Source organism: Nicotiana attenuata, unplaced genomic scaffold (assembly GCF_001879085.1).
Source record: "Nicotiana attenuata strain UT unplaced genomic scaffold, NIATTr2, whole genome shotgun sequence".
Classification (NCBI taxonomy): domain Eukaryota; kingdom Viridiplantae; phylum Streptophyta; class Magnoliopsida; order Solanales; family Solanaceae; genus Nicotiana; species Nicotiana attenuata.
Window position 1 is genome coordinate 10210 of NW_017674029.1, and position 22782 is coordinate 32991.

At 37.8% G+C, this 22782-nt stretch overlaps 1 protein-coding gene across 1 annotated transcript; it reads right to left on the minus strand.

Moving 5' to 3' along the window:
• Nucleotides 1–247: 247 nt before the first annotated feature.
• On the minus strand, nt 248–7349 carry LOC109217853 (probable carboxylesterase 18). The gene is made up of 2 exons (XM_019382136.1): nt 6592–7349; nt 248–992 (listed from the first exon to the last, which is right to left on the minus strand). Exons 1-2 carry the CDS (start codon nt 7222–7224, stop codon nt 567–569), a joined length of 1059 nt encoding a protein of 352 aa, XP_019237681.1. The 5' UTR covers nt 7225–7349; the 3' UTR covers nt 248–566.
• Between the last annotated feature and the right edge of the window lie 15433 nt (nt 7350–22782).

A 22782-nucleotide genomic window follows, 5' to 3' on the forward strand; every position in this document is an offset into this window, starting at 1 on the left:
GAGATGGGTGTGAATGGTAAAGTTGCATACGGAGAGATAAGTAGATGAAAAGAAGAGAGAGAAAAACAAAAGAAAAGGAAAAGAATGAAGAGAAAATAGAAAAAAGATTGTCTTGGGGCTTTTCACGCGCTAAACTGAAGTGTAAACCATAACATATGCCACATCAGCTCAAAAGGTGCTATTAATTCCAATTTTAACAAATGCAAGGGGGTCATAGGAACCCCACAAAATTAAAGAGTGCAGCTGGTAAAACGAGACAATCCCAGGGGTAATTATGTATTATTCCGGGAAAAAAAAACAAAAGTAAGTTGAATATAGACATAACATATGAATTTCCAGACCAGGAGGGTAAGGGGGGTAGGGGGTCTGGAGGAAATGAAGTACCAACAATTAACTAGAATGTCATAACAATATGAGTGCCAACAATAAGAGTACCAATAACATGTATATTCTCATATATAATATATATCCCCTTCTTGTTTAGCTCCATGAGAACTCGATAATTACTGCACATGATTTGATATTCAGATTGGTGAAGAAACAATATATCATGGCACATCAATTCTTCACAACTTAGAGCATTGCTTATGAATGAAGTCCTTAATCTCAGAAATTAAGTGTGTAGATTCAGGTAGCTCTGGGAAAATGTAGAAAGCATGCACCATGGTTGGATACTCTAACATGTAGACTTCTTTGCCTGACTTCTTTAACCACTCGTAGTACCTCCTTTGCCAATCTTGAAGGGAATCAAAACCACCCACAACTACCACCGTTGCCGGAAAATCCAGCTTTGATATGTCAGCGGCCCTTGGGCCGCTAACATTGATAGCCTCGTGGTCCCGGTCCATCCCTTCACCTGGTGGCAGGAATGCCTTCCATGTCCAGTCCGTTCGAGTCACTGATATCAATGGGTCAATCTTTGCTAGTCTTGCTTCTGCTTCAGTTCGTTCCTCACCTCCGAAAAATGGTTGTATGGCCACCAGTCCAATTACCTTTTAGAGTCAGATGATCTTTCAATACGTAATTCAAATAATAAGAAATAATATTTGGAAGGCTGGTAATATTCAATAGGGTGGCAAACGAACGGATCGGGTCGGATATGGGGCTGAAAAAAAGGTAATGTAAAAACGGATAAATTATTCGACCCGACCCATATTTAATACTTATAAAAAACGGAGAAGGGTCAAATATGTCCTTATACTATTGAAAAAGGTTTAATATTATCCTCCGTTATACTATCAGTCCAAATATATCCCTAACGTTATACTATCGGTCCAAATATATCCCTGACATCATGAAAGTGGTACAAACCTACCCTTCCTCCGTTTACTGCCTCCCCTATGAACACATTTGATTGCTACCTCACTATTTCACCCTGTTTGCAGCTACCAAGTTCAATTACTTTGAAGTTCTATCATTATTTTGAAGACTTCACTGCCTATACTTCCTCTTGCTTTTCAAAATACTTGTTGCTTCTCCGGCCGACCCTGGAATTGTATGTACCTTTCACTTGACCTTACAATTTTGTGTTTTATTTTGCATTTCCTTGTGTTGTCGCTGAATTTGTAAGACCTATTTAGGAAAAATTTAGTAGCACTTTTATTTTAACATAAAACGTAAAGAGAGAAAAGATGGTAGCCTCCCAGAAATGTGGTTTAAGAGAAAGAAACAAAAAAAATTAACTCTCGTGTCTAGGTTGTTTTTCTATCTCACCATGGTCAATTTTGATACCTTAAACTAGTTTGCCTGTATCTTTGCTTAGTTTTTTATATAAAACAAAATGTATTTTCGTTCATATAAGTATGAATTTTGAATAGCAAAATCAGAATTTTCACGTTTCACATTATTTCATATTATCTTTAGTTGTTAGCATTCCTTTTGATATAGTTTGTTTGTATATCTATGATTTGTGATTTTTCTTCAAATGAATGGGAAAGAAAGGTTGTGCGGAAGGGATGAAAATGGGAGTATAGTGGTGAGGTAGCAATGAAATGTTGTCATATGGAGGTAGTTAACAGAGGAAGGGTAGGTTTGTACCACTTTTATGATGTCAGGGATATATTTGGACCGATAGTATGACGTTAGAGCTATATTTGGACTGCTAGTATAACGGAGGACAATATTAGACCTTTTTCAATAGTATAGGGCTATAAAAAATGGGTTAATCGACACATAATATGGATATCCATATTATCCATGGCTTCTTAAATATGATCACTTTTAGGAGAATTTCTAGTCTCCCAAATTTGAGGAATCCCAATTTGAGTATTTGCAAATGTAAAAGTTAAACTCATTGGTTATGCATTTTTCAAGTGAATAATATGAATCTTTTCCATATTTTACCGATTTCTAAAAAGTTCACTCTGCAACCTATTTTTTAGCGGATAATATGGATGTATAACTTTTTTTTTTATCTATTTCTCCACCACTAATATTCAATTAGAGTGAAGCATTATTATCCATGTGGCTTTAATTAACTTGCCTCTTTATTTAATATTGTTATTCTTTAATATAATATAGATAGATGTGTGATTTTTTAATCTTCAAATAAATATTTATTTTATTTTAAATTAATACTCGAAATTATTAAATTGTTTAAATTTATCGATAATTTTTAAGTATTATATATTTACATTTTAGTTCTAAATTAATTCTTAGTATAAATATCCTCACATCATCTCTAATTTATTTTTATTATTTAATATTTTTAATTCTTTATTTTATGTATTAAACTTCAGTTATGTGGCCTTATCCACATTATGACCTTTCTTATCATGCTTTAAAAACTTCTTCATATCAATTTTAAATAAGTTTTATCTTTCTTTTCTTTACAATAAAGATTTTATTTTTTTCTCTATTTGTTCCTTATTTTGCTATTATATTATTCAATTTTTAATATAATGATATTGTCATGTAGCTTTTTATTAGTTTGTTTGAATTTAATATTCATTTTCAACTCATTCATTTTAATATAATACAACTAACAAATAAAAATTATTTCAATAGTAACTTTGACTCTATAGCTCGTATTCCAAAATATAATTTTTTTTATCATATTTAAAAAAAATCTCATCTCAAATTCAAATATATCTTATTCTTCTATTTGCTAAATTAGATCACATTTTCAAAAAAATCATCTTATGCTTTCAAACTTAACATTACAACACTCAATTCAGATATTAATCATCAAAAAATATAATTGTTGCAATAATGTTTTCAATATCATTTTAAGAAATATTTATTTATGTATAAAATATTCGTTTATCCAATTGGTCAAATTAATATAACCTCATTATTCTTGTTATTGAATATATATTTTAATTACTATATAATTTTTTTCTTACCTTATAAATAATTTTTTCTATTTTATATAAAATAAATTGCTACTTGAAGTCATCAAATCCTTAAATATCTTAAGTAAATTTATTCACTTTATTTATATTTTAACTTGTCCAAAAGCACAATCGTCATTGGTTATCTCAATATACAGCTTTCTATATTTTTTATTATTTTATTATTATGACTTTTAATTATTTTTCACTTCCATATTTTTAGCTAAAATAGAAGAAAAATTGATGATTGGATCTATACGATTACAAAATAGATATATAGATAAGATTTTTCTTTTAGGTTTTGTCTTAAATTCGCCAAGTGATATTTTCTCAATATCACTTGATTTAACCTCATACTTCACTACCCTTCTTTTAATATAATATAGATTAGTTTAAAACATGGTTAGATTTGGGTAAATAGGCCATACAGTTTTTATGGAATACCAGAAGGGCCAAAAATATCCTTATACTATTGAAAATGGAGCAGATATACCCTCCGTTTGAGTTTGGGAGAAAAAATATCCTTACCGTCACACAATAGGATCAATAATACCCCTCACAAACAGAAAAGTAAAAAAACATGATCAGAAAACTTTTAGAATAAGAAAAGATGACTTTTTCTTTTATTCTTTTCCTCCCGTTCTCTCTCCACGCCTCCTCTATTATTATGTCTGCTGCCTATCCAGATTCCCTATCTCTTCTTCTTCTTTGTTTCTTCCTTACGTCTTACTTCAAATCAAGTCAAATGCAGAAAAAATTCTATTAGAAATCCATCTTTCTTCACACAAAATTGAACCCATTTGCTTTATCTACACTCAAGTTTCACCTACGACCACCAGTTGTATCCAAATAAAAAAATCTGCCATTAGTACTATTGCGGAGTGCGCTGATGACATATTAGGTTGTCAAGTAAATAAATCTGTATACAAGTCATTTCTTATTACAAAACGAACTAGCTAGTCTGAACAAATTTTGGTTTTGGCTATCCAATTTTAATGTCCTTCAAGTATTATTCTTCAGCAAGTGGCAACATAGCCATCAAGATAAATTACAACCTTTCAAAAAATTTATCGTATTGCATACAAGTTGCTTAAAATTCAACATGAACTTACATGTGGGATAGTGAGCGGAGAAAACTAGCGTGTATGAGTGATATCAAGAGCAAAAATTTTCCAGCTAGAACAATTAGTACAGTGTATATGTCAAATTGAGTTTGCACCTATTTTGTGCAATAGTGGGTCGAATTAATGAGTAATTGATTTAGACTTTTTGACAAGAGTACTCAAGATTTGTACATATCCGTTGATTCGATACATATTTGCTCTTATCAATAAGATGGCTTAATTTGAGTTTAGCATTTTAGCCTGTCCATGTCAAAATTCTGCAAGTTCTCGATATATTTGCTTTGAGAAAAAAAATAACCTTTTTTATACAACAGGTGGCGCTGGTGGATGGAACTTGTGTGCATATATTAAGAAAAATAGGTTAGATTTTTGTGTGAAGAAAAATGTAATTATGGAGATTTTTTCTTGTATTGATTTGAATTAAGGGGTAAAAAAGAGAAAGAAAGATAGAAAAGAAAAAGGGGAAGCGAGCGGAATGAAAGGCATGGAGAGAGAACTGGGAGGGGAAGAAGAAAGAAAAGTCAACCTTTAAACTTTCTTTACTTTTCTGTTAGCCAGGGGTATTATTCATCCTACGGTGTAACGGTGAGGGTAATTTTACATCCAAATTCAAACGGAGAGTATATTTGCTCCATTTCCAATAGTTGAAGGATATTTTTGACCCTTTTCCGTTTCATAATTCCCAAGTCTTAAGACTGTTAAATTCTGAAAAGAAAAGGGAATGAAAGAAAAATAAAAGGGAAATGAAAGGACAGAGAGAATCTAAAGATCAATACTTAGATTGCGAGATAGTTATTGTACGCGTGGCGAGAAGCCTCTAATTAGAATCAAACACGCTACCAACTGTGACGGAAAGAAGTGAAGGGTACGGTAGGTAAGGTTTAATCATCAAGGAAGAAAATGAAAAATGAAATCATTACGACTAATAATGTACTTCACTTAAGAAACAATAAATAAAGTATATAATTTATCATAATACTTATATTAATTAGTGTATAGTCTTACTGTATTTGAAAAATAATTTGAAATAAGTAATTAATGCTAAGGACAAAACAGGAAAAATAAATTATTTTTTTCTTGATATCCAAAAAGTAATAAGTAAAACTAAAAATTCATTTTTAGAATACTTACAACGTGAACGAAGGGAGTAAAACAATTAATGGAATTCCTGGTTCATAAAATTCCTCTCATTTTATTCAAAGTTGAAAAGGCGGACACTTCGTAGTGCGGGGTTCTCTATTGGTGGACCACAATCTAAATCAAGACTGTTGTTGATTAACAAGTCTAAAGGAAGAGATTCGTACATGTTCAGGAATTGGTTAATCGATTTAGATTTATTAGTACTTCTTTTGGCTACACATATCACTTTCCATCTTGACTTAGCCAATATTGAAAGACTTGTGACAAAATAGGACAGAGGAACATCTTTCCCTGTAATATCAAGGGGTAGGATATATTAGGAAAAATAATATATATATATATATATATATTAGTTATTTTAGTCATTTAAGGACAATCTTTCCTTAGTTACTAGAATTTCACATGAATTTGAGACGTAAAAAAAAGTACATCAAATAAAAAGTTATGTTGCTTTCAATTTATCGTCCTTGTAATTATCAGTTCGATTTTCATATTTTCTTCTTCAATATTCCCATATTTCAGATAAAACGGAAAGCATTCCAAATTGTTTCCTTACCCGCGTTCAATGAAATTTTCGTATTTTTCGTAAATTACTTTTTGCTTCTAGAATATGTTGGGAAGAAAAATCTCGAATTTCTCCTTTTAAAATTCCCCAAGTTATTAGGGCTTGAACGAAAATCACTGAGATTGGCAATATTTGATGTAACTTAAACAAGAAATTTACAAAACCTATTGTTGAAGAATATTTTGATCCAAAAACATTAATGGAAAATACTAAAATATACTTAGAGCCACTTGTGCGTTTAAGCTTTCAATGCAAAAGAAAAAGGAAAAAAATGATAATTGTGGCCAATGAGGCAGTGATAATTTAATATTATACGAAATAAATGGTAATCCATATAATTTTGTAGGAGTAAAATATATACAGAAATGCAGACGTGGCATATGTATGGGTTTGGAAAATGAGAAGGATAATGGAGGGAGAGGGACCGTACCTTGAGTGTTTTGAAGGTGGACGTTGATTCCGACGCTCTTTTAGCCATGTGATGAGCGAGGTTCCCTCCGGCACTATCTCCGGCGACGAAGCAGCATGATAGATTCACGTTTCCCGGTAAGATCCCCCGGTTCTTCTCGTCGTCAAGGAACTTCAGCACATCAAATCCATCGTCGTACTGCGCAGGATACCGGTATTCCGGCGCCAGACGATAGTTAACGGAGACAACGACGGCCGGGATTTTCCTGGCAAAACGGCGGCAAACGGCGTCGTACGCCATCCCATCCGCGCTGAGGTACACAAACCCTCCGCCGTGGAAGAAGACGATGATCGGAAGTGTACTCATTTTCAGGGATTCATCGGTGGTGGGAACGAAGAGACGGAACCAGAGATGGCGGGAAGGATCGACGGTGACGTCGGAGGACTTAACACCGTTAACTGGATCGGGATTGGCCGGAGTTTTGAGGGTGAAGAAACCGAGGAGGCGGCGGTTGACAGTGCCGTTTTGACGGCGAGAATAATCGGTAAAGGTGGAGATGACAGATAGTGCAATACGAGTTCTCCAAGGAAGTGGGGGCGATGAAGCTGACGGTTTCTTCGATTGAGCATTGAGGAATTTTTCTTGCTGCGCCATAGATGCAAACCTCAAGAGCAAGAGAGGAAAACGAAGAGAAATGTACTGTGTGACAAAATACAGTTGAAGCACAAGTTCTCCGTATATAATATGTTGCTCTTTAAGAAATACATAATAAAGTATGATGCTTTTATTAAATTATTCGGTTTCTAGATGAGTTAGTTTCAGTGGCAAGACTTTTCAAACTTGTCTCTTAATGGATAAAAGCTGTGTGGGACCATAAATATTTTTGTTGTTATAAAAGTTTTTCATTAAAGTTAAATGGGTATAATGGAAAGTTTAAATTTAAATTATTTTTAAATTTAAAAGTGTGTCATTTATTTGAAACAAACTAAAATGCAAGTATCTCATCCAATTTAAAACGCACGAAACAATATAGTTGAGCAATTTCCTCAAAGGTTTAAATATCAGTGGGTCCTGAAGCACTATTTTAAAATGTACAATTGCAGTTTGATTTCCTTGCAACTTACATTCCCAGCTAGTATCTGAAAGGAAGACTATAAATGTCGCATGTGGTAGTTGGTAATTTGATCAATAATGCACCATATTCTGTATATGAATTTTTACCTCATATAGCAAAGGTTAATACCTTATTTATTTTAAATAAATATTTTTTTAAAAAATTATATTTCATAGCTACCTTTTGATTTTTATAGCCAAGTGTTTATTTATGGTTACCTCCTACCCTTAAGCCATAAAATACTCTTTGTATTATTTTTCTCTCTCATTCTCTCAGATTTTTCTCCACCCTCTCTCTCTCAACGCCAATCTTTCTCCATAGAAGATAAACTCGTTGAAGAAGAAACTTCTCTCTCTATACTCTCTTCAACATCTTCATCTCCATTTCCTTCAAATTTCAACTCCGATTCCCCTTCCACCTCGTTTAATTCCTTCCGACGAATTCCTCGTTTTCCGAATCTCAAGGTCTTTTTATCGACGCAGCAGCTGTTGGTCGATAATAATGACTCGGCAGAGCAGTTTTTGGGGAATAATTCGATTGCTGATTCCATGAGGTTTAAAAAAGGCACTAAACAGAAGCTGCCATTGAGGGGAGGCTTATGCTTGATGGGTTTGGTAAAAGCTGTTAATGGGGAAGAAAAATAGTGGCACTAAACAGAAGCTGCCATTGAATTTACAAGTAGTTACTGTTAGGTTTGTTCTCGCATAACTTTGCCTTCTATTGCCGGAATAGTATCATAGTAACGGAAACAATGACGAACCGAGTCAGAATCGCAGTCCTCTTGATGAGACGGCATTAGGGTTGATCTTGAACAAAGACGACGGAGTTTGGGGCTGAGCAAATTGAAGATTCTTTTACCTTTTTTTAAGTGTATTTCATTGTATGTCGCTGTATTTCCATGTATTTCATTGTATTCATTGTTTTTTTAATTGTATTTCAGTGTATCTCGCTGTATTCCATGTATTTCATTGCATGCACTGTCTCACTATATTTCATGAATGTATTCATATGTTTTTTTTGTTAATATAATTTATGTATTCAGATGTATTATATAATTTCTCTGAAGATTGCTATATTTTTGGGGTGTTTTTCGGTTGAGAATCTTTTTTATAACTGGAAATACAAAATTTGTGTGTTATAATTGAGTTTGTTGAGTTATATTAGGAGTCCATTATGTTAATTGATTCACTTTCCGTTTAAAAATAGTGTAATCCCCTGTGTTCACGCCGTGAATACAATCGAATGCAATAATCTGTCTAATTGTAATCCCATGTTTCACGCCATAAATACAGTCGAATACACTCGAATACAAGAATCTGTCTAGCTGTAATCCCCTGTTTCATGCCTAGAAATGCTACTGTATTCATGAATACAATAGCTTAAATACATTGAATACACTCTAAAAAAAATCAAAAAATATAGCTATAGGAAGTAATATAGTAAATGGTAGCTACAACTAGCTAATAACCACTAAAACATAGTGGTTTCTGAAAGTTTCTCTTCTGTATAATCAATGTCTCAAATAGAGTCGTCAAAATGGGCTTGGCCCGTGAGGCCAGCACAATCCAGCCCGCTACTTGGGTAGGGCTGGGTTGGGATTTTTTTAGTCCTTTTAAAATTGAGGCTTATAAATTTGGCCTAATTCAGCCCGGTGGCACATGAGGCTTGATCGAGGCTGGGTCTTGGCCAGCCCGTGGGCCAAAAATTAATTATATTCAAATTTAAATATTTAAAAAAAAGTAAAACTAAAAACAAATATTAACTATAATCCCCATTTTTCAACCTTAGATTGCTCATTGACCCTTCCATATCAACTAGAATTTATATTTTTGATATGCATGTAGTATGACAAGATTAGTTTTTCTTTTGCTTAACTAACAACGAACTAGGAAAGTTTTAAGTAGCCAATAATATTTTTTTCAAAAGACAATATTATTTTAAATGGCCAATGATTAGTTTGGTTACTTTAATATATTATTAATTATTAAATTGCTCTTCAGGTATAGAAAAAAGTCAGGTTTTAATACCCATTTTTTTTTACAATACTAGCAAATATCATGAATTTTAAAAATTTCATGGACTATAATGATGAAATCGACAAATAATGTTAAACCTAAATTAAAAAACTTAACATATAAACTTATTGAAGCAATTCCTGAATCTAAGAAAAGTGAAAGAAAAGTACTAAAAAATATTCATGTAACGTTAAAAAAATAAGAGCTAGAGATATAGAGAATTTGCATTTCAATTACGAGATTCCTATTCAAATATCAAGATTCTTGTACACTCTAAATGAACAGAAGTCGTTCATATGATCAAGAGATTATATCACGAAAAAATATCTAAAGGTTTGGAGAAATATTTTGATCTAAAAAAATTGAAGGGCCGACCCGCCCTAGCCCGCGACCCTCTTAGGGTTGGGCTGACCATTTTAAGGCCCATATAGATGGAGGCCCGCCCCGCCCTAGCCCACCAGATTTAAAAGCCCATGAGACTTGGGCGGGGTTGGGCTGGGCTAGCCCGTTTTGACAGCTCTAGTCTCAAAATATGGATATTGAATAATATTAAGAAGATTTGAATCATATGATCATAAACTAAAGATGCGAAAAGCATATTAAAAATATTTTTTGAATCTTTTGATAATAAACGTATCATATCATTTCTATAAACGAGTATTATTAAGGGCAAAATAGTACTTTAAGAATTAAAACCCTAATTGATATAAAGAGTGGTATTTGTTTTAAACAAAATAATTACAAAAAATTAAGATGTACAAATTAATAGCATGTTTGACAATTTGACAACAATAGTACCCCGGATGAAATTTCTTTGAATCCTATCAATTTGATTGCACACCTAAGCAGGTAACTTAATGTACTGTATGACATGACCAGGGATGCATCCCAGAGAGGACTTGGCTAAGGTAGTTCTCCCAGCCATGTTCATAAAGTTAGTTTTCCAGCCAGCTAACTTAGCTTGCATACTATCAATGATGAATCGGAAGTCCCTATTAGTTGGCCTCTTATGGAAGATAGGAAAAATAAATATTTCCCAAAAGAAGTGCCGGCCTTAATGTCCAGTGTCCTAGCTAAGCTATTTATTGTATCTTGTTGGCAGTTCGAGGAGAAGACAACTTTGGACTTTAGGGTATTGACCCTTTGTCCAGATTGACAGCTGAAGTGGTGCAGTGTCTCCATGATGGTGCCATAGTTTTTGGTATTTTTCCTTGCAAACAGGGTTAGGTCATCAGCAAAGAATATGTATGAGATTTTTAGCCCAGTGTGGCTAATTTTGTTAGGGAACCAGCTACCATTATACACTTGGGGCTCAATGCTCATGGAGAGTATTTCCGTGCACATGATGAAAATGTAAGGGGACATAGGGTCCCCTTGTCTGATACCTCTACTAGGATGAAAGAATTCAGTTCTACCCCCCCCCCCCCCCCCATTTACCAAGACAAAGATAGAGCTTGTAGAGATGCAAGACATGATTAACTTGGTTATATTATGGGGAAATCCAAAGGACACCAGAGTGTCTCTAATAAAGGACCATTCTAATCTGTCAAAAGTCTTTTCTAAGTCAATTTTGAGGATCATGTTAGCATCTTTTCCTTTCATCTTAGTGAAATGGCTTATGCATTCCTGCACAATGGTGGCATTTTCGCTGGCCCTCCTATTGGATAAGAAGCTAGCTTGGCTTGGGCCAATGATGGTAGGGAGAACAGGCTTGATTCTGTTGACAATTATTTGGTAAATCAGTTTTTACATAGTGTTGCATAGCTCAATAGGTCTGAAATTCTTAAGGATTATGGCATTGGCACACTTGGGGATCAGACAGAGATAGGTTGTGTTTACTTCAGGCTTCATTTCTAGGGTATGGAAAGTCTGACTATAGAAATGGGTGATCTTGTTCTGTAGGATATTCCAGTATCTTTGGTAGAAGAGAGAGTGGTTACTATTAGGGCCAGGGGCCTTTGAAAGAGAACATGGCCACCTTTATCTCACTACTCCTTAGTGGAGCATTCAGAGTAGATTCCTCTCTAGTGGACAGGGTATGAGCACCATAGGTTGAGCTCTGGCAGGGTGTGGATGAGAATTGGTGTTCAGTGGTGAAAAGATTGGAGTAGAGTGTTTTTTATCTCATGTTGCTCTTCAACCGAGTTCCCTACTTCATCCTGTAGGGTCATGGTTTTGTTTCTTCTTCTCCTATTGAGAGTTTAGGTATGAAAAAACCTAGTTTTAGCATCCCTTTCCACCGGCCAATAAATCCTAGACTTAGTTTTCGAAAAGACTTCCTCACAATTAAGAATAGAGGAATATTCCTCTAGAAGCTGACCCTCAAGATCTTGTAGGAAAGTGCTAAAGGTGTAGGCATTAGATTTCTGAATGCCCCCAAGTCTGGGAAGAATATGCTTCTTCTTATAAAAGATATTGCCAAACACAATTTTGTTCCAAGTCAACATTTGGGCTTGGAACTGAGCAATACCCCTCTGTAGGCTACCACTCCCCTCATAGGCTTGTTGGACAATGTTAGAGAAGGATGGGTGACTACACCATATGGGTTCAAACCTAAAGGGTCTAGAGGAAGTATTGAAGGCATTGAGCCATAAGCTGACCAAACATAGGGTAATGGTCAGAATGGGTTCTAGGGAGGTGGCTCACATTACTATAAGGGTATTCCTGAATCCAATCATCATTGGCAAAGTATCTATCTAGTCAGTGAGCCCAGCTCCTAGATCAGGTGCTTGTGCTCAGTCATCCTGGTTTCCAGGAGCACTAGTACGGCAGGCTTGTGCAATTTTACCATTTCAGCATAGTGTCTCCTAAATTCCCCACTATTAGCTCCCCTAGCCTTCTAGACGATGAAATTCATTAGTAACTTGGGGTTGGTTTGTGACATCTTTTTCAGGCATTTGTCTTTCCCCTTCACTATTGAGCCCTCCTAGTTCTCCATTCCAAGAGAGGTCTGGGTGGTTAACTGTGCCATCACTGGTTTTAGGTTCACAACTGAGTCTCCTAAGTTTGGCTCTAAGGCTAATTTTAGGCTTACTCCGCACATTACCATGTTTCTTGGGCATACTACGGTAAGCATTTCTCCCCTAGGCCCTCTAGACTCTATTGTTTCCTCTTGTTGTAGGAGAATTTCTTTGGTTTTGGGCACTCCCAGCCTTGCTATCATTTTCTCTAGCTCTGTGTTGGTTGCCTCTAGGTGTTCGTTGACATTTTCCGACCTTGTCATTGATGATGGGGTCATTGTCCTCGCTGGTTCCCATGGAGAGAAGGAGGGTCGTGGATCCCCTCCCCTGGGGAGACTAGTGGGAAGAAAGGGAGGGTGTGTCTTATTTGCTCCATGAGTAAGCTCAACTGGTCTGTTGGCATTGTTTGCTGGCTCACTACAAACTGAGCTTGCATGAGTGTTTCTAGCCACAGTTGATGGCCATAATTCAGCAAGGCATGGTTCAGGCTGGCTGTGACTATTTTGGCTAGGTAATGAGGGTTTTGGATGACTACTATGATGGGAACTATCCCTATTGTGAAGGTCAGAGGGGATGTAACACCCTGCAGAGCTATATCCAACCATGAGATTGGGGTGTGATCCATGGGTAAGGGGTAGATGATACCACTATTGGGGTTGGATCCTTCCCCCTGGCTCTGCATATTGTTATTGTTTGTTGGGTTGTTTGGTTTTCTCTCCATTCTTGGTGTCTAGACTGGTAATGGGTTTTTTTCCTTCTATCAAACACCCCTTATCTTTTAAGCAAAATCCTTCACCATTGGGTTTCCGTGCATGAGGATTTCTCATCATTTGAGATCTTTGAGAGGCAAAGACGTAAGCCAAATCAATTGAGGGGAGTGATGATGGGAAACATGGGGGATTGTGGTATAAGTGGGTGAGTGATAATGCATAATTAAATCCCTTTCCCCTGCCTAGTATTAATAATGTTAGTACTGAGGTTAGAATTAGCCCCGTTAGTGGTCCCCGCAAGTTCACCTATATCCGGGTTATGTGTTATAAGATTTGGGGATGTATTTTGGGAATTATACTTACCCGACGTGGGTGCGTGTTTTTTTCCTAGGGTCGAGTGAGAGACTGGAGATACGTGTGTGTTAGGAAGGCACGTGTTTTGCGTGTGCTCATTATTTTCCATAGGCTGTAACGCGTGTTTCTTGCTTGGGTTATGTACTGGTGGCCCAGACATTTGTAACTTGGGCCCATTTGGCTTTAGTTACCTGTCCAGTTAGGGGCTGTTTAGACGATGCCCGTATGATGTCTCCTGGGCTTGTCTAGTTTGGCCCAGTTGCTCCATAGCCCTAGCACCAGCTTGCTCTATAGCCCTTGTGTCACCCTCTTCGATGCTACCAATGACGAAAAACTTACCTGAATCTGGTGGCCGCTTCCCGCTTCCCGCTTTCTGGCCTGCTCTTTGTTGCCTCTGGTTGTTTATGCTTTTTGTTTCCTTTCGTTCTCCCTTGCCATCTTGATCTCCATGGGAATTCCACCACCTCCGTCGAAGTCTCTACAACTCTTTTGTCCCTATTAGCTGTTGATTTGGACATTTTCTGAATAGATAACCCAGTCACCCACACCCTTTGCACAAGATACCCTCCTCTTCATACTCAATTGGTTTATTATGATCCCCAACACCATCGTTTGTATGGGTACTTGGATGTAGATCTGTGCGTATCTGCCTCTTAAAGTGGCAGAGGTACACGTATCAGTTTTCAGCAGTCTACCAACCCTTTTCCTAACCCTTTCCAGGATCTCTATCATTGAACTCTGTAGGCATGGGGAGGTTGGATCCAGATGGCAATGACATGGATTTTTGATTGTACCGGCATGAAATTTGGTTCCCAATTCCTAATAGAGAGGAAATATCCCATGATGAACCATGGGCCTCCGTGTAGTGCAATCTTCATGTTCTCTTCTTTTTTGAACTTCACCACAAAGAAATTCTAGCTCAGATCTATGTGGTTCAGGTGCTCGTTGGGGTTCCATAAGTTTTGCAATTTCAATTTCAATAGGTGGTGAGATACCTTTTTGTAACAACCCGACTGGTCATTTTGAGTTCTAGCATGTCGTGCATTTGAGTCCTTGAGTAGCTTCACTTCATGTTTTATGACTTGTACATATGGTCAGAATTGAATTTCGGGAAGTTCAAATTTGATTTGGAAGGAAAATTCTCAATTCGGAAGCTTTTGCTGGAAGAGTTAACCAAGGTTTGAATTTTAAGTAAACGACCTCGGTATTTGGATTTGAAGGTTCCAATAGGTTCATACGATGATTTCGGACTTGGGCATATGTTAGGGTTGAGTATCGAGTGGTCCGTTAGCATTTCTGCGCTTAATATGAAAAATTGGCAATTTGAAAGTTTAAGAATATCATAAGTGTTATTTGAAGTGGATTTTAGTGTTATCGATGTCTGTTTGGGGTTTTGAGCCTTGGAATAGGTTCGTATTATGATCTGTGACTTGTATGTAAAGTTTGACATCATTCTGGAATATTTAGATATGATTCGGATGCGTTCGTCCAAGTTTAAATGTTAGAAAGATGAAAGAAGGATTTTGATAGTCGATTTGTATTTCTATGTAATTCGTGGCATTTTGAGCCATTGGATAAGTTTGGATAAGGTATTAGGACTTGTTGGTGTGATTGGACGGGACACCGAAGGCCTCGAGGATGATTCAGAGTGGTTTTGGATCATTTTTCGTTGTTTTCCAACTGCTGCTATTGGTGTCTGGTTTTGTTCTTCACGAACACGAAGGGTCTCACACGTTTGCGAAGAAGGATTATTGGCTGTTGGTAATTTTTTTCATCGTGAATGCGACACAGGGGTCGCGAACACAGGGGGAGCCTACCATCTACGATTGGTCACGTGGTTGTGTGACTGTGCAGTTTCTGGTTACCACTACATTGGCGAATTAGTTATGACCAAGAAAAGAAAACATCAAGGGTATTTCGGGCAAGGAATTTGTTGTATATGTGCTATATTTCGCCTTATTGATTTATGTGCAGATTTTGGGATGACTGAGAATTTATGCTTCATGTGGATGTGATGTACCAGGAAAGAATTCATACGGTTGCTTCTTTGGGAGTGTTCATGTGCTAGCGGAGCACTAGAATTTGGTTATATTCAAGACCAGGTAAGAGTGGGTGACTCTCAATAATGGTTCTATTGGGTTCAAGAATTAAAGGGTGATGCCTAAGGATTTTGGGTCCGTTGTGTGGTTAAGGATTGAGTTTTTGCAGCAGATTATGAATGTGAGTGTTTCTGTGTTAGCACCGAGGTCTGCGGTGCGATGTTAGATAGATAGAAGGAAACGGCTTCGGATTCTTTAAAGTTTTTTTTAGAACGGGTGTACCAGTTAGAGATAATATTGAGTGCACTATGAGGGTATAAGATAGATTATGGGTTTTGAGACAATGTGGTCTCATGATTTGGGTCGCTCGGGATAAGCGTTGTTTGATGTTTGTTATGAATTTTAATAGAACTATTGTTTCAAAGGCAAGTCAAGAGTAAATTTGAAGAAGTTGAGTCAGTTAGTAATGGTTGGAATCAACATGGTTATGGAAATAATCAATTCCTTCGGTGTGTCAAGGCTATACAGGTGATTCGTGGCTGAACGTGTGGGTTTGATAGCTACCGCAATTTGATTGATTTGGAGGTATTTGAGTATGATGGCCTTGTTATGTTAAATGGATCTCGAAAGAGTTATAGCGGTCTAGACTTCGACTTGAGGGTTGCATTCCCTGCGGTTATGGAAATTTGGTTGCATGTTGCAATTGTTCTTCTGAAATGAGTTAAGTGAAAGGGGTTCTAGCCGATGAAGTGTTTATTCTATCGGTGGTTCAATGGTTATGATGAAATTCTTGTACTCTTGCGTAGCGACATGATAGGTGAGGATCAAGGTTGCAGTTAAGTGTTGATATGTATGCTGGTACTATTTTTCGGGCAGCCTGAGGGTGGTCTTTTTTGTAGTAGAAGTGTTAGGCATTGAAATGCAGATGCTTGACTAATACTATAGAAATAGTATAGTCGATGGCCATTGATGTTCAGATTTTGCTACCTGGTGCTGAAGGTTGTGGGAGTCCCACAGGAAGATCATATAAGTCTGACGTGTTAGTCATTTGATTGTTAGAGACTGAAATCGGGTATGAAAATTCTGGTACTATCGCTGATTGGAGAGTTTATTTCTGAGGTGCGCTTTATTCCTTTGGTTGTGGACGGTAGAAGTTTGTTTCGGATTGGACGACTGCTTGTATGTGTCATGAATGGGGTCATTGTGGATCATTGAAAGGTTATTGGCCCAGTATGCGATGATTGGAATTGGCTCGAGGTCCATTGGTAAATCTAGTGTGAACGTATGCTCTACATCATGTTGGGTGTGCCCGTGCAGCATAGCATTGCTTATCGATGATTCCTCGGGCATAGTGGATTATATTCCTAGCGTCGTCTATTTCAGGTGCTACTTTTTGTCCCATATGTGTTATGAGGCAACTTGATTATTCGCGCATGTTTTGTGATTCAGCGTAGCTTGTGGTATTATATGAGCGAGATGGATTTCGAGATCTCGGTTGTTTGATGCACCTTAGTCGAGCATAGCTTTGTAGGGTATGGCGCTATCCGTCTCCCCAAGGTTATATTTAAGCACTTGGAGTGCTTGTGGCCGATATTCAGGCATTTTGTAGGTGTGAGCAGTTTGGCTCGGTAGGTACTTCCTTATTGATTGTTATGTATAGATTGGGTGGCACGCCACGGGTATTATGTTTGGGCCGGGTTGCGCCCCCGACGGTATCACATGTGGATCGGGTTGCGCGTCGTAATAGTGAGATATTGATCACGGTTCCTTATACTTATTTTGTGTGTCTTGTTTCTCATCCCTGAGATAGGTTCATAGCATCTATTCGGCCATTTTATTCACTACGCGGGCTGGGTAGTTCCTTTCCAGAATTCGTTCTTCCTTATGGGTCATATTCGAGTTGTAGCTTGTTGGCGTCATACGAAATTTTAGACGATGTTTAAGGTGGCCTACTGCCCGAGTAGCTTGTATTGAGTGAAACGAGGTTATTGGACCTGAGATTAGTGCGATTGGATTTATGTAAGTATATTAAAGAGAAAATGTCACTATTCAGTTCAGAATGAGGTAATGGTTCTTGTCAAGCGGAAATACTCCACGATTTATTGATTTGGCAGGTGGTTATAAGCTTCTTCGGGTCGCTTTCATCGTTTCAGTATCGTGAGGGTTGGATCAGGGCTTATGCGCGTTATGAGGTATACTATGGGCATCAGGTTAGTGAATTGGCAGCTTCTACAGTTGGAGGATGTTATTATGCGCATACAAATTATACGGTGCATTGTGTGGTTTCTGCATGGGTGCATGATCATATTTGGTACAGTGGGTTGAGACTGATACGGTGTTCGTATGTTAGAATCAGGTTTCGTGGAGAATTTCGGATGTTGGAATTTGGTTCTAAGGCTTGTTAGCTAAGGTGAAAAAAAGGAAGGATCTTCAGTCTGGCTCGAGATAATGTGCTCACGTTGGTTGTGGTGGCACGTGTAGGTGCATAAGGTGTTAAACAGTGATTTTGAGCAACTCCGGAACGGTTCTTGGCACGTTCGAGGACGAGGTATATTTAAGTGGGGGAGAATGTAACGACCCGACCGGTCGTTTTGAGGTCTAGCGCGTCGTTCGGCAGTTTGAGGCCTTGAGTAGCTTCACTTCATGTTTTATGACTTGTACGTTTGGTTGGAATTGAATTTCAGGAAGTTCGGAGTTGATTTGGAATGAAAATTCTCAATTCAAAAGCTTTGAGTCGGATGATTTGACTTTTGAGTAAACGACCCCAGAATCGGGAGTTGAAGGTTCCAATAGGTTCGTATGATGATGTGCATGTTCGGCTTGAGTATTGGGTGGTCCGGGAGCATTTCGGTGCTTATTATGGAACGTTGGCATTTTGAAAGTTTAAGAATTTCCTAAGTTTGATTTGAAATTGGTGTTATCGATGTCCGTTTGGGGTTCCGAGCCTTGAAATAGGTTCGTATTATGATTTGTGACTTATATGTAAAGTATGATGTCGTTCCGGGATGTTAAGATATGATTTGGACGCGTTCATCGAACTTTGAATGTTGGAAAGATGAAAGAATGATTTTGATCATCCATTCATGTTTTTATGTAATTCGTGGCGTTTCAAACCTTCGGATAAGGTATTGGGACTTGTTAGTGTGATTGGATGGTGTCCCGAAAGCCTCGGGGGTGATTCGGAGTGGTTTCAGATCATTTTTCCTTGTTTTGCAACTACTGGTACTGGTGTCTGGTTTTGTTCTTCGCGAATGCAAAGGGTCTCACGCATTTGCGAAGAAGGATTTTTGCTGCTGGGAATTGGTTCATCATGAACGCGTCACAGGGGTCACGAACGAGGAGAAGAAGTTGGGGTTCCCTTCGCAAACTCGACAGGGAGTCGCAAACGCGTAGAAGAATGGTGAACTGGGGGCTTAGAGGTGTTAAGCCTTCGCGAATGATCCTAAGTGACCACGACTGTGAGGCCCCGTGAAAGATTCTTACTCTAAACCCGAAAGCTCATAGTGCCAAATTAGGAATACGTGTTAGAAATAATGTTTTCCAGAAAAGTGCGATTCTACGGTCGAGAATGCGGTCGCATAACAGCTATGCGGACCGCATAGTCGCCGCAGAGTGAAACAGTGTGTTGGTCAAATTTGAGGTCAACTATGCGGTCAATTATGCGATCGCATAATCGATATGTGGACCGCATAGTCGTCGCATAATCCCCTTAGGATTTTGTAAGGGGGAGTTCTGCGGTGCATTATGTGACCGCAGAACGGGTATGCGGACCGCATTCCTGTCGCATATCCAAACAGTGTCTTCAAGTTTTGGGGAGCATTTTGCGATCCATTCTGCGGGCCGCATGTCAGCTCTGCGATCGCAAATGCGGTCGCAGATTTGAGTCGGGATCCTATTTTCTAATTTTTAAAACCCGACCCCACCCCATTAAAAACACCCCATTAGACCATTTTCCTGTTATTTCACGACATATAGAGTGAGAGGGGGAGTTCTAGAGTGAGAGAGAGTAATCTTCATAAGTCCTCTCTCAATCCTTGCCCCAAATCCTTGAAGATTGTTAATTGAAGCTACTAGGTCTTCATCCTAAGAGGTAAGAACTGTACGCTCACCGATAATATCAAAATTTCTGTTAAAATAGGTAATTAGCAAGTGGGTACATGGGTATAAGGGCTAGTAATCTTGCATGCACAAGAGATAATGGGGTATGGGGAGGATGAGAACTAAGGAGACAACAATTGGGGTATAATATTGAAGAAATTTCTTTCAAAAAGGGGTCTAAGATCATAATGCACCTTTTATGTTTGATAATATGCTCAAACGAGCTAGAATCTTAATCTCGTCTCTAATTCTTGGTTCAATTGTAATTCTTATACAATTGATTGAAGTGATAAGAGTCCCAAAATTTTATAAGAATTAGGGGAAAGCTTTATTGAGGTATGTATGGCTAAAACCCCCTCCTCCTAGAAATTGAGCTTCCATGGTGCCCGTATAAGTGTTGTAAGTTCGAAACGTGATCGATGCAGTGCTTATATGTTAAGTGAATTGATGTTGTGAAAACGTATGTGGTAAGTACTTCTTTACGTGTTTAATGTGTTATTCTTGTAAATGGAAGATGTGTGGAGAACATGATTTATGTGCTAAATGCCTCACTGTCATGCCAAGGTTACTTTGGGACTAATATACCCAAACTTGACGAATTCCCCTCTATGCTTATGACTTAAATTGCTTTTGTATATGCCTATGACTTTAAGTGGAAAGTTAAATATTGAAAATGGGAACAATGTGAAACGTGAGTTATGGAATGTGGAAATTGTGGCCCCAAGTGCCGGTAAACTAATACATGTGTAACCAAAGATTGGTATGAGATGAATAACGGAAAATGGTAACGTCTCAGGGAGACGGATTAGCCAGTCGGGCCGTGATCGGACGCCATGATATATATACACATGGTGGTAATGTATTGAAGATTGAAACTGCAAAGTGTGAATGAAATAATGGTAACGTCTCGGGGAGACGGCTTAGCCGATCGGGCCATGATCGGACTCCGCTCACGGAAGCAGTGGTAATATGGATAATGATGCAATAGTGTGGGATGCTCCAATCAAAAATTTCAAGAACTATGTGAAATCATGTGAACCTCCTTATATTGTTGGCATGGTGCTTACTTGAAACTTTGTTGTCTTTACGATTTCCTCTTTACTCTTGTATGGTTGTTCTTTCTAACAGGATGGTGTTTAGTTATACATACTAATACTATTCCATGGTACTAACGTACTTTTGCCGGGGGCGCTACATTTTTAAATGAATGTAGGTGTCTCCATAGCGGATAGTGCCGATCGTGTGTAGCAGAGCATTATCTTCTAGAAATCTTGGTGAGCCCCCTTCCTCCTTCAAGGGGTTATGTTGTACACCTTTTGTTATAGATATCCATTTTAAGGTATAGCCGGGGCCTTATTGCCGACGTTGTTCATTGTCTTTTGTATCCTTTGAGGCTCCGTAGACGTTTGTGTGGGTTATGTACGGGTGTCGGATAGGTCAATGAACCATGTTGTAATCTTGTACTCTTGCTTTCTTCTAAACTATAACTGTATGGAATCTTGGAAGCCTAATTACGGATAAGATTGTGTTATAAAATAAGCTATCCATGTAAATGTGCAACCCCTCTTATTGTCTAATTAAAAGGAAACCAGATTCCTTAATCACATTGAGTTGGGTAGAAAGTGTTTGATAAGGCTTGCTCAGTTGGGTTCACTCGATTGAGCACCGGTCGCGCCTCCCGAGGTTGGGGCGTGACAATGACACGAGGCATCAGGATTTGGATGATCGCGAACGCAACGCGGGGGACGCGAACACGCAGAAGGATTTTTGGTCAGACTTCAATTTATTTCGGGTTTTTGGCTCATTTCTTCCACTTCTCACATGGTTTGGGCGATTTATGGAGCGCTTCAAGGGGATATTTTCATTACATATTGCAAGGTAAGTAATTCCGAAATATTGTAAGTTAATTACATGAATTTTATAAGGATTTAACATAGAAAATTGTGGAAAATTGTGGGATTTTTTATGAAAAACCTAAAAATTGTATTTTTGGATTTTGACCATGAAATTGGACAAGGAATTTGGAATAACATAATATATTTCGTGGCGTTATGGGTAAAGTTAGAAAAAATCTCAAAACCCGAACATGTAAGCCTGAGGGTTGACTTTGTTGACTATTAGAGTGGAGTTGGGAATTACTATAAATTAATTACTTATGAGTGTTAGAGTATATTTTTATTGGTTGTCATGTTATTTGACTAGTTTCGAATCATTTGGCTTTGAATTGAGGAGTTAGAGAGGCATTGGAGCCGGTTATTGGAACTTCGGAGTGAGGTAAGTCTCCTGTCTAACCTTGTGAGGGAAAAACTAACCCATAGGTGTGTATTTGTTATGTGCTACTTGTTGTGGGGGCCACGTACGTACCGGGTGATGAGAGTCCGTACATAGCTAATATCATGTTCTATCCGGGTAAACTTAGGGCTTTATCATGCAACACTTTTATTATCTTAATTCAACTTATTAGTTTCATTACCTAAGATTTATAAATGAAATGTAATTGGAGATCATGTTAGATCAAATCTCATTAACGTTGAGAAGTTGGTAAGATATTTGATGGTAGGCTATAATTACGTATTTTAGTCGCTTATTGCACTCTAATTCACTGCACTTTTATTGTGTTTGAGCTTTAATTGCTAGTTTTATGCACTTATTGTGTGTTTTATGCTTGTAGGATTGATTCTGAGTTATGTAGATGTTGTGAAACTAATTCAAGCTATTTGGAGCTTTAAAGTCTGAGTAGAAGCTCACAGGATTAATCTGGGATCCTTTTCGGGGGTCGAGGATCACTTCTGGACGTCAAAAATCAAGGAAGAAGCAACAACTGAAGAAATGCACTAGTGCGACGGACTGGGCGACGCATAGTGCGACGCAGTAGGGTAAATTTATGTCGGGAAAATGACAAAGTTTAGAGGCCTGCAAGAA